This window comes from Kryptolebias marmoratus, linkage group LG19, assembly GCF_001649575.2.
Source record: "Kryptolebias marmoratus isolate JLee-2015 linkage group LG19, ASM164957v2, whole genome shotgun sequence".
In the NCBI taxonomy this organism is placed as follows: domain Eukaryota; kingdom Metazoa; phylum Chordata; class Actinopteri; order Cyprinodontiformes; family Rivulidae; genus Kryptolebias; species Kryptolebias marmoratus.
In genome coordinates, this window is record NC_051448.1 from 23303812 (window position 1) to 23317185 (window position 13374).

Sequence of the window (13374 nt, forward strand, 5' to 3'; positions counted from 1 at the left end):
TTATGATTCTGGCCTGTCTGCCTGCTGTCTCCTTTCCCTCCTCACCAGGCCTGCAATCAAGTTCATCTGTTTCACCTGTCCCCTGCCATTCCACCCTCAATCAGCATCAAGCCACTCACCTGTTCAGTAGCAGTTATATTCAGCTCCCTGGGAGGCAGACAGTGCCAGATTTTTTTGAAAGCCACAGTGTGAGTAAATATCCAGCATTCTTTCTTTGCCTGACTTTGTTATGACCACGTTTTGTCTCACGGATTTCTCTGCCTCGCCTAGCCCTTTTGGATACCTCTGTTTTCTGGATTACGACCCTGTTTCTGTCCCTTGACTACTGCCTCCTGCCTCGCCCCTTGGATCTGTTTGCCTGAGTCTGACTTCACGTGTCCGAACCTTTGTCTGTGCCCTGACCTCTGAGTTTTTGTCTAGCCCTCTGATTTCCGTCAGTACTGACCTCCTGGTAACGACTCTGCCCGTCCTGGACTTTCCTTTTGAAGAACTGCCGTCCCCGGTTGCAAAGTGCGCCAGGATTAAGTGGAACCTGTCCCTGGTCCTTTCTCCACACGGACTCTGAGAAGGTTAGTGGCTTTTGCTCTGAGCTTCTGCACCTTCTCAAAGGTTCTCTCCAGCCACTAACCATTCTCTCTTTCCTCAGTGGTTTCCGGTTCATGTTCCTGAGCCCCTGCCTTTTTCGTCTCAATAAATATTTGTAGTCACACTGTGTCTGGCTGAGATTCTGGGTCCTCTGCTCTGTTTTTGGCACATGGTCCATTAAGCAGAGTCTGATGAAGCCTCTGGAAAATGTGAGCTGATTGACCGTACATTATAAAATGTTTTTTTGACAACATAATGACATGATAATCAAGAACTACAAATCTGAAATATTCATTTGGACTCAACATTATAGTATAATTTTCATCTACGCAGATCATGTGAAATCTTAAAGTGTTGCATGAGATTGTGCAAAAACTCATTTTCATATCTGACCAGAATTGCTGTATCTCCATCCCCTCTCATCATAAGATGATCTGCGATTCTTCCTCCCTGCTAGGAATTTACGTCTTGCATTGTAAAACCTGAGAAAGATGTATTTACTGTTAGGAAGTTGTATAAGCTTTTATGTTCAAATAGTCAAACCAGGTCTGACCTAAATGGCAAGGTAAGCATTGTAAACCTTTCCCAAATAGAAAAATAATGCAACTATATAGATTTAAAAAAGTCCTAAGATCGTGTTTCTCTTCCTTCCTTCAGACATGATGGCGATTGGCTGTGACCTGAATGGGGCCCACTATGAGAACGGAGAAGCTTTCCAACCCAGCCCCCTCTATAAGTGTTCGTGCATTGGAGGAGCGATCGGTTGTACACCTGTTTTCATCCAGAAGCCTGCTGGTCTTTTAGGCCCTGTCCCGCTGATGGGCAATAGACCTGCTGGCCTTCGCAGCGGTCAGAGCCCAAAGAAGCACCAGCAGGACACTACCTACAAGACAGGTGCGTACTTCAATTCAGTTAATTTACAGTATATAGCAGCATATAGTGCCAATCCACAACAACATCTCATCTCAGGGTACTAAATAAAAGAAAAAAAAGCAAGTCATTAATAATCAAATTTGAATAAATTAATCCCTAATATAATAGTATACAGTCACATAAAGTACATTACAAAATGCCAGTTAGTAAAAGTTATCTATCTAAGGAAGCCAGCAGATTGTGTTGAATCTTCACTTTGTCACAGTCTCCCATCCTGAGCGGCACATTGGTAACAGTGGGAAGGAACAACTTTCTTTTAACAGGAAGAAACCTCCTGCAGAACCAGAACCATGTTCAGGACAAGCAGCCATCTGCTTTGACTGTCTGGGGTTTGAGAGGACAGGAAAGAGACACAGACAAACAGAATGACTGGTCCAGGTGCAGTTTCTATTGGAAGAAGAAGGCAGGTTAATGAGAGCAGTAACTGTATGTAAAAATATGGAGAGTTGAGTAAAGACAGCAGCAGAGTTAGGAAATACGGTATAGCATACTAAGCCTATAGCAGAAAACTAAGGGATAGCTCAGGAAACCCAAACCAACCCTAACTATGGATTTAATAAAAAGAAAAGTTTTAAGTCTAATCTTAAAAGTAGACGGGGTGTCAGCCTGACAGACAGAAACTGGAAGTTGGTTCCACAAGAGAGGAGCCTGAGAACTGAAAGATCCAGAGATCCTGTTCTACTTTTAGAAACTCTAGGAACCACAAGTAAACCTGCAGTCTGAGAGCCAAGTGCTCTGTTAGGAAAATATGGGACAATAAGATCTTTAATATAAGTTGAAGCTTGGTTGTTGAGAGCTTTGTATGTTAGAAGGAAGATTTTAAATTCTATTCTGAATTTGACAGGGAGCCAATGAAGGGAAGCTAAAACTGAAGTGTATTACAATTTCAAAACCATGGTAAAACTTTCTGGAAGAACCTTAAAACCTAACTTCAGTTCATCTAACAGGGTTTTACTATTTGCAGCAAGCAACTAATTTGGTGCAGTGAGGTCCACTTTAACCAGAAGCCAAGTGGTTTAGTTGTGTTGGCTGATTTGTTCTAAAGAAAAGTTTGGCCATATAGAAGCAGTTAAAGGTTAGATATATTTGGAGTTTTATTTTAGCTTACTGTAGTTTTTTCACTAGTAAGCTAACATCTATTTCAAATACCAAGACTAAAGTGTGTTGCCCTAAAATGTAATTTCCCAAAATTTCACAGCAGTTGATGCAAATTTTATAAGCCTTTACATTGTTGACTGGTCGTTGGATAAAATAAAACTCTGCGTCCTCAGAGTTAGAGTTATCAAAAGTTCAGTTCAACAAACTCAGTGCGTCAAACTGTTGCTGGTTCCCCGTGGCTCAAACTTGTGTAAAAAGTTTGTTTTAGTAACAACTTCACAAAAGATAAGAAACACAGCTGGTGCTGCAGCTTCCCAAATCAACCAGTGACGTCTTTGCTGGCCATCAGGGTGTAGGAAGTGAGGACGGAGGTGGACTTACCTCTTCCAGTGATGTTCTTTTATTGGTTGTTGGAATAGGAAGGAGACTGAAGCCCAATTCGATATGAGTAGAGCTCAAAGCAAAACATTAAGAGGTTTTGTTAACACTGAGAATTCTGATCAGGCCTGGGTGTACACCCTGTGTAGAGCTACACAGGGTGTAGGGTGTTATAGACACAGTACCATTTAACTTAAACACTGAAAGCTTACAGGGATCCTCCTTTAGCCTGGAAGAAGAACTGTTTGATCCAGACCACCCCCTGGAGTCCCTGCTCTAAGACTTGTGGCCTGGGCATCTCCACACGTGTCAACAACGACAACAGCAAATGTGAGATGAGGAAGGACCGCCGCCTGTGCCTGCTGCGGCCGTGTCAGAAAAGCGTGCTCAGGAGTGTTAAGGTGACAACATGACTCAAATTGACGTGTTTTTGGTGAATCCTAGAGATACCAATTTGTGCTTTCACACCTAGGCGCCAAAAGGAAAGACGTGCTGTCCGAAGTTCCAAGCGAAAAAGGCAGAGAAACTGACCCTCTCTGGCTGCACCAGCACCAAGAAGTTTAAACCCATGTACTGCGGTGTTTGTACAGACAAACGCTGCTGCGTGCCCAACAAGTCCAGCATGATCAAGGTGGACTTCACTTGCAAGGGGGGGTCTAAAACACAGTGGAAGATGCAATGGATAACATCATGTGTATGTCAGAGGAAGTGCAATGATCCAGGTGACATGTTCTCTGACCTGCAGCTGCTATAAGGAATCATTCAAATGGTCGAAAACGCAAGGCTCCGTTCTCTCTGCAGAAAATTTAAGGAGTAAAATACACACATTTTACATAAGATTTTCCTTGTCTGAAAAAAAGACATACATAAATCTATTTTGACACAAAAATATGTTGGAGATCAACTGATAAATAAAGTAAAATATTTTTAGTTTGGCTAAAAGCTTTTATGAGTTCTGTCTTTAGGACATATTAGTTTTAACACCAGGGGGCAGATGCAAGAAACTGTTGCTTCATGCCTAAAACCAATTACTTATATACTATAGACATGACACGCCGTTTTAAAGGCTTGGGCCAATGTGCAGCGAAAGCGACGCCATCTTGCTAAAGTATTCTTAAAGGCGCAGCACTGTGTAAACAATGCTGAGGACTAACAAGATCAAGATTTTTTTGTGAGTAAGATGAGCCCAATTTTACATGAACGCTATCATTCAGGTTCACAGATATACACGGTTATTATAATAATACCCATAATATTAAAAAACATTTTTTGAACAGATAATAATAATAATAACCATCAATTTCCCAGATAATAATAATAAATATATGGTTCTGAATTGACTTACTTATTGAATTAATGGGTATTTATAATGATAACAATAATAATAATTAACATTGTTATTATTATTATTCAGCATTTTTCAGACAGACTACTGAAAAAAAAAAAAGAAATAAAAAATGATTTTAAAAGGACAGGGGACAATAAGAACAGTGAGAAGCTTTTTAGAAGTAAAACAAGTACATAGATCAAGTGAACACATTACTTTTTTTAAAGACAGAAAATTACTGAGCTGATCGTTTTCTATTTTCAGACATTTCTGACCTTTGAACAGTAAACTTTGGTCAACTTCTGACAGACAGACTCTTTTTAAGATCAGGAATGTAATCTGCTAACATGGTTCTGTTTGATGTTGTAGGAACTGTTAACTAAGAGCTTGAGGATTTAAAAAAAGTCAAAGTTAAAATCTCTTTATTTGTCTCCCTTGGGAGAAATTAGCCTTGGACAGAGGGGTTCCACTGCATAGACACATAACATCACAAGGTTAATAAATACAGAAAAAAATTAATGAAATCATTTAAAACCTGCTGCAACACAATCCAACCTCTGAGTACCTTAATGAAGAACTGAACTCATTAATCAGGAATTACTTATCACATTCATAGTATATTACTTATTATAATCATAGTATAATTGGTTATCTTATTCATAGTATACTAAACAACAGTAACTTTAAATCCTGTTTTTAACATTAAAAAAAACTTATTTTGCTTCCTCCGCTGAGTCTCCATCTAACTCAGTTTGCTGCCTGAAGGACATCTTATCAGAGGTCAGGGTGCACAGCTGGAAACATCTGGTGATTGTTGTGTCTTCACTTTCAGAGCGTTCAGCCTGGTGATCCGTCAACAGATTCTAACCACCTGTTAAATGAGAATAAACAGATTTTAGATGGGATTATAGTCACTGTTGATTTCCTGATACCTTTTAAGTTCTATGAGCTGCATATTTAAAAATGGATTTATACAGAGCTTTAAATAGAATAATAAAAAAAACTTGTAAAAGGTTTATTTCAGTTTGAAAAGTTTCTAATACAATAATAAAGAGAGTTGAGTAACATCGGCTACAGCGTCATTTGAATGCGTTTTGTGTAGGATAAGGGATCACAATATTTATAAACAGAATAGATATGTAATATACAATATAATGACATAAACCTCCTTATGTTCATGTAGTATGCATCAAGATGTCCCATTTAATGACTAATCTGAATGTGATTCCAGCTTTGAGCTCCTCAGAGATGAGATTCTTGTCCTTCAGTTCTTCATAACCTTGTTTTTTTTGAAAAAATGAAATAAAAAAAATAAACCACTTATTGGTGAAATGTTAGACTGTCCAGGTATTTTTCACGGCGATTTGTGCAGCAAACACAGCGCAATATGAAGAAATTACAGTACTGCTGAACAGAGAAGTTGAACTGAATTACTTCCTTAAGATGGTGGCGCTTTTAGCTCATCCAAAGTCATGTGATGTCATGTCTATAATATATGTCATTGCCTAAAAATATCTGTAAAGACAGAAGAAGAAACATGCATGCAACAAATTCTTTGCATACAAGTCTATAAACTACAATTCACTGTGAGATGTGTTCAAGCCTGATTTCCACTCCCATGTTTAGCCATAAATTGGTGGAGACACTCCCCTCAGTATTTGAATTTAAACAAACAGTAAGAAGTAAAAATATCCTCCATCCATCCACTTTCTCCTTTCCGAGTCACAAGAAGCTGGTGTCTATCTCCATCAGTCACTGTGTGAGAGGCAGGGGAAACCTTGGACAGGTCTCCAGTCTGTCTCAGGGACACATAGAGACTAATGAGGCAATTAGAGACAGTTTAGTTACCAGTTGACCTAACATGCATGCTTTTGGTTTGTGGGAGGAAACCAGAGTACCTGGAGACAAGCCAGGCAAGCAGAGTGAGAGCATGCAAACTCCACACATACAGAGTTTGCATGAGAGATATGGTTGATTAGCTGTGGCAGCCATCTTGAATAGGGTTGACTCAAAAAAAACTATCAGTCCATCATTTCCAGTGAGCAACAACACACAACTATATTAGAAAAGGTTTTAGAATTAGAATTAATAAGAATTATTATAAAAAACAGTAGAACTACAATAAAATAAACACATTTGTATGATTTGGTATTACATGGTTTCTTTATTTATGCATTTTTGTTTTTCCTAATTTATACAATGCTTTTGTTTTTGAGCTGAGTCTGATGAGCTTCTCCTGATCATGTCCATATTCTTTAGGTTGTTGGCATTTCTCTGGTATTTTGTGGTTTCCCTTTCTGCTTTTCTCATCTTCAACTTGTCTTGACCTTTTTGCTCCGGCATGTCCTACTTTTACATTTCAAAGCACATCAGGGACCTACACCCTAAACCTCAGAATCAGTGAAACTTATTCTAAAGAGGAAATGAGAAGTGAAGCTAACATAAATCAAAACAAAATCCTAACAGGTGCTTGTTTTCAGAGTCTCTCATTTTAAATAAATTACACTAATTTAAAATTAATAATCAAAGATAAAAAAAAAATGACTAGGGTCTCTTCGGCTTTTTCCGTGATCTCTCGGAAGTGTGACGCATCACATGCCAAACACAGAAACGTAAACAAAGCGGTAAATGGCAAATACAGATAGTGTGGGGGTGAAATGTTTCAGTGCATTGCAAATAAATGTGTCACTGTCCCAGCACTCCAACAGCTGTCAATCTTCAGCTTCTCAAAGGACAAGGAAGTTTAATGGATGTGGTTAGTTTAGCTCAGGGGTGGCAATCCTGTTCCTCGAGGGCCACAATCCTGCATGTTTTACTTGTTTCCCTGCTCCAACACACCTGATTCAGTGGTTAAATGACCTCTTCGTGTTCTGCAGAAGCCTATTAATCACCCATTGATTCAAATCAGGTGTGTTGGAGCAGAGAAACAAGTAAAACATGCAGGATTGTGGCCCTCGAGGACCAGGATTGCCACCCCTGAGCTAAACTAACCACATCCATTAAACTTCCTTGTCCTTTGAGAAGCTGAAGATTGAGAGCTGTTGGAGTGCTGGGACAGTGACACATTTATTTGCAATGCACTGAAACATTTCACCCCCACACTATCTGTATTTGCCATTTACCGCTTTGTTTACGTTTCTGTGTTTGGCATGGTTTAGCTCCTGGTGAAAATTTCAACCCAATGACCTTAGAGAAGCAGATGTTGCTGCCCATAACCCTGGGTAGGGTCAAAGGTCATTTATAAACAATTTGTTCAACAGAGAGAAAGATTATTTACAAGTGGAAAACATTAAGAACAGCTGCCAATCGTCCCAGGAGTGAGTCCCAGTAAATTCACCCAAAGGTCAGACTGTGCAATGCTCAGAGAAATAATCTCCATCTCAGCCTCCACAGGCCTCAGTTAGCAGGTCAAAGGTTCTTATTTTGGACAGAGAAGACAGATGATTTGAGAGGGGGTGAAGGAAGCCGTTTACTTTAAACTAGAAAAAGCAACTTTAAACAGAGGGGGAGGTCTCGGATTTCAGCTTTCCAGAACTAACAGTGGAGCTTTAAGCCTGATACTCATTCAGCCATTTTCACTCTGATTCACACCTTCATGCATTTAACTAAAACATCTCTCTGTGAGCCAGCAAACAAAGACCCTGTGACTTTATTAGGAAGGGAGTGAGATTAATCTGCAGTGAATTTAGCTGCAGAAACACAGCCTCTGATGCAGTTTAAAGCTTGGAACTCCACACTCTCCAGTTTTGAACGAAAAAAAGTCCAGTTGAATTGATTATAAAAGAAATGAAATCAAATCTCAAAATATTGATATTGCATGTATGTCATTTAGTGAAACACTTCCAAAACATATTTCAGGAACAATATATTATATATTTTTTTAACCTAAAACTTAAATAAGCTGTTTTTAGCATTTAAGTCAATAATTTCCAAAGTGAGTGATTTGTGGGACAGAATTGCTGTCCTAGGTTCATGACATGGGCTGTGCCCTGGCCGGCCAAGAAAGCTGCTACTGTCTGGTTGTTTACTGGTGGAAATGGAAGAAGAAGCCTTTTTTGAACATGAAGAAATGCTGGAAGACTTAGTGGTACTAATGGATATACAACCATACCAGTATGAACTTGAACCAACAGCTGGATCTCCGGAATCAGATGAAAACTCTTCAGATTCGGATTCTGATGACCAGGACCGTCATGGCCAACAAGACGATGTGCATAACGACCGAGTTGGGAACATGGAACGGTGAGAACCGATTACCCCCAGATTGTTGTCATGACATCAGCATACAACACTGCAAGTCAATGACACCAAGAGCTTGCTAACTTGATGCTAATTTGTTAGAAATGCGAGCACACTGAGGGTAGTTTACAAACTATCACACCAGAGTAAACTAATAAATCAATAGCAGTTAATATGACATTTGTATAATCACACATGGATTGTCTGTATTTTTTTTATCAAGAACAAAGAAAACTTTGAGTTCAAATACTGCAGATGGATATTTGATTCCACTCAACACAAAAACAGGTCCATTACGTCTCCCTAAAATGTTAGTAATACAATACCATAATATACAATCGCTTTTGTTCTGAACTCAGCGTAACACTAATCCTTTCAACCATCTGAACAAGAGTGGGAGGTGTCCACATTGTCACCACACACTCTTCCTTCTTAAGATCCTGTGTGTGTAGGACATGTTTCTCTGTGTAACGCTTGGTAAAGCGTTCTCTCCGCTCCGTGAATGTGGGCTTCACACAGGTGTTGTTGGCCAGCGCTAACAGGGAGTGAGAGCGTTCTACAGGAGGCACCGAACACAGTCATGTCTTTCAAACCTCCTGTTTCTACGAGACAAACGGCAGCGATGGCCTCAACCTAGAGGAAGCAAAATCAAAGATACTTTAGCTGGATTTATAGTCTGCGAGAGAAGTGAAGAAATCTGCTCTCTGTGACGTAGCAGAGAGAAGTTCTTTTCCACAAGGACATTTTAAATTCCATAAGAAACCCCACTGCCGATCTCCGGGAAGCCACTCCTTCTGCCGTTGCCATTGTGGGACGTCGACAGAAACATGACTATATGGCGTAGAGATCAGTTTGATTCCTGTTGTTACAATACAATGACAATTACAGAGATGGAAGTCTGTCAGTTGACTGTCAGGTCCCGCCCTCCGTCCAGCAGCTACCACACACAGCAAGCTGGCCTCTGCCCAGGAGATTAGTGGTCACATTTTGAATACTGGATCCCAGAAGCTAATGTTAGCTCCCAGCAGCAAAGACTCCCAGCGTGACTGCAGCCACACTGGTTCCTGAGCAGATCACAGAACAACGTGGCTGCGTTAAGCACCCCCCACCTTATATTTCTGGCACACATTAGTTAATGCAAACCTCCACGACAAAAAAAGTTCTGCTTGGATCTTGCGTAGAGAATGGGCTCTCAGACGTCCCAGGAGAACTAAATGATGTCATTTTGTTCTCACATCTGCACCAGAGAAAGCAGATTTCTTCCCTTCTTGCGGAGCATGCAATAATTCAGCTTTAGTCTTGCTGATGTTTACATGACACACCTTACACTCAGTCAGTTAAAAGTGTATTAAAAACAACAACAAAAAAAAGGATAATAATTTACTTTGGAGATAACAAAAACAACACAAACTTATACTTAGATTCAGTCAGAAATACTAATTAACCTCCATAAAGGTCTTTGAACATGTATGGAAAGATTGACTGAGCGAGATCAAAAAGAAAAACCTTCTTGTTTGCCCTCACTTTCTTTCACTATCTTTTCCACCTCAGTATGTTCACATAGAGACATCTGTGCTCTGACCCTAGTCTATGTTTCAGTTTCTCTGTGGGGAGGGTGGTGAAGGGAAGGCAGACAGGAGGTGGTAGCTGAATGGAGCAGTCATGAATCATTGCTGCTGGCGAATGAGGGAGTTTTTGGAAAGTATGAACATGGTTTCTACACATTTTCCATTTTGAAAATCTATACTCAATTTTTAGTTACTTTTCTATGTCAAAATGTCTATAGACATAATGTCAATTTCTATGTATTGTGGTATTGTTTGATTATCTGTATGTTTATGTAAAGTTTATTCTTTCTTTTAACCTCAATTTTAAAAACTGTTTTCATATTTTCACTGGCTTCACACTGCATCTTGGGAAGATAACTACAAACTACTGCAAGCTCTGAATAAGAGCTGGAACAAAAGATAAAGGAATATAGAAACAGCTTAAAATAAAATAATTCTTTGCTTCTTTGGAGGTTGTTTGGAAGTGGTTCCTCACAGGCCACTGTGTTGGTCTGTAGTGTTAAAAGGGATGATGACACTTTGTCTTGCTGTTTATTTTCTTTCTTTCTTTTTTTGTCTTGTTATGGCATATCAGGTATACCATATAGAGAAGATGGCTGCCTACATGTGCCAGAACAGATTTGCTCTACAATAAGGATATCTCAAAATGAGAATCCTAATTGCATGATCTACTTTTTTGAATCAAAACTGAATCTGAATCTAGCATCAGAGTAGACAGGCCACACTGTTGTAATAGCAACCTGTTGTTTTTATGACCTTCAACCATTAGGACTGTTTGTGTGAAGGTAAGTGTGTGTGTGTTTGGGGGTGGGGACTGTGTTCATGTTACATGGGTGTATATGTGTTAGTATTTCACCTGAAGATGCACAGTTAAAAAAAAGGGCCATGAACAGTAGAAGGCCCACCATCTGCAGCACCCAAGAGCAGAAGGACAGGTGGATCCAGCCCCAGAAGGCAGCAGCAGTCCCAGGCAAACAGACACCGGGCACCACCGCAAGGCAGCCACGCGTCCGCACAGAGGTAGGTCACCAGCGAAGCACAGGGTCAGCAGCCCCCAGAACAAAGAGATATGGGGAGGGACGCAGGGCATCAGCCCACCCAACCCAGCCACGCCGCCAACTCCTGCACCAAATAAGAGAACCCCCCTAGAGCCCCTAACACACTGTTTACACTGCTGTTTATTTTCATTATCAGGAGTGGGGGCACAGGGGGGCTACTCCTCCCACTGCAGCTGAATTCTGTTATCAGAACTTGAGAGGGTGGTGGTCCAAATTGTTCTTCTTGGAGATAGATGAGATGTTGTTTTGAGTTTCCCTCTGGTAGGGTCTCCTCTTGTCTGCTGTCCTTGGCTGTAAGAACAGATGAGTGACGTAGGTTGGAGTGCAGATTAGAGCTAAACAGGCTCACTTCTCTTTGGTTCAGACAGATCCCATGCATCTTAAAAAGATGTCTGCGATCCCAAAAATAGTTAAAATTGTCAATAAAATGGACTGAATGAAAAGAGCCAGCTGAATGTCTCTATTTGACTTCTAACTGGTGGCAGTGACCCTCTAATGAACATCTGAGCATTCAGAGCTCATCATGGCCAGCAGATCTGTGAAGTCCTGTTTCAGCACCTCAGACAGTTTTTTTTAACACATCATTTGACCCATTGTGTAGAACCACATTTTTCACATCTGGATATAAAGTGGTAATATCCTAGATTCTTTCTGCTAAATACTCTGCTTGTTTAAGCAACTTCAAAAGAATTAGATTTTTTTTTCTAGAAAATGCCCCAAGTAATAAGAGTCTGGAAACACTAATGGTTTCAATACTCTTTTGTCTTTTTTCCTTACTTATACTTACAGATATATACTTCTACATACTTACAGACCTAGAAAATACTAAAATCAAATTTCATATTTTGTATACTTCTTATAACTGCATAGGAACCCTGCATGAAGATGAAGTCCCCTTTGAGTCTGTTTGGGTGGGAGAAGAAATTTACGACCTGTTTTGGTGTGTGTGTGTGTGTGAAGAGGGCAAAGTGGGAGGATGGTGTTCTGACCTTTCAATGTTCCTGCGGAGATCAGACACCTGAACGTTGCCCCTGACCATCAGAGCACAAGCCAAATAGAAGCTGTGCTTTGGGTCGGCTCGGATCAGCTGGTGATCTTTACTGAAGGCGTCGCTGAACATCTGATCCAAAAAACAGCAAAGCAAAGAACATGTCTACATAGGCTGACAAGTCTTTTATAAAAACATTAGTTTGAGGGAAATCATTTAAACTTCTTTCCTCCTTTAAAAAAGTCTCTGTACTTCACATACAGACTGAAAAGACCTTTAAGAAAACTCCTGTTAGTCCAGAGGTCAAAGAGGCTGGTGTTGGATAGAAAACAACTTCTACAACTTTGTTTATGAAAGGAAGTGGCCAGTCATGGTATTTTTAAGCAACTCATTGCCCTGCTTTCAGACAGTCATGTGTTTGTTTCTGAGTGACCCATTCCAAGCGTCACTCTTTCTGACCTACGAGCAGCTCAACTGGTGCAGCCCTTGTTTCCTCGGCTCAACTCAAGGTCCTTTTTAACACAGCTGTTGTTGGGGGGGAGAGTCAGACAGGGTTTCCCCCAGTCTATTATAAGCCTGACGGGCCGCCAGGCTTTACTGCCCCCACCGCCAGGCTAAGCTCCACTTGTTTATTGTAAAATACAGCATTTTTTATCCACGTTTTTTCCACCCACACCCTCAAAACCGCTACCTTTCTCTACCTCTTTACACGGTAACAGCTACTACAACATACATGTCATAGAGAAAGGGTCAAAAGACGATGGACTCCTATTTTTTTTCGAAGTCACAGGAGCAGTGGTGCAGTCGAGGAGTCTATTCATTTACCTGCTGACCGAAGAGAGTGCACTGACATATGAAAGCAGATAAAAGCTTTACGTACAGACCCATGTGCGAGACCGAATGAGTTATGCGCGATAGCGAATCACCCCCATGCGAGACCGAATGACCTGCACAAGACAGTGAAAGACAATTTTTATGTTATGATTCATGTCCTGTCCATGCTATGTTTAGCATTCATTCTGCTCACCTGCCATGCCTGATTACTTATCTATTCCACCTGGGCCTTGCCCTACTTAAACACCCCTCAGTCTCTGCCTCCTTGCCAGATTATCGACAGCCACGAGCCAGTAGAGATCCAGCGTTTTCCTTCCAAGCCTTCAGTGTTCTACGACCCCTTTCTGTCCACGGATTTACCCCTCC

The 13374-nt window shown here is 40.6% G+C and overlaps 2 protein-coding genes across 2 annotated transcripts in view; one reads left to right on the top strand and one right to left on the bottom strand.

Annotated features, from left to right (window-relative positions):
- ccn6 (cellular communication network factor 6) overlaps positions 1-4508 on the top strand; it is an 18881-nt gene extending 14373 nt beyond the window's left edge. The window contains 3 exon segments of the mRNA XM_037981711.1: positions 1243-1479; positions 3223-3395; positions 3467-4508. Coding sequence (XP_037837639.1) covers positions 1243-1479; positions 3223-3395; positions 3467-3748 — 692 coding nt within the window. The 3' untranslated portion in view covers positions 3749-4508.
- Positions 4509-8871: 4363 nt separating this feature from the next.
- Positions 8872-13374, bottom strand: part of tube1 (tubulin, epsilon 1) — a 28032-nt gene continuing 23529 nt past the window's right edge. Inside the window, 2 exon segments of the mRNA XM_017438870.2 lie at positions 8872-9193; positions 12176-12315. Of these exon segments, the coding sequence (XP_017294359.2) occupies positions 8872-9193; positions 12176-12315 (462 nt within the window).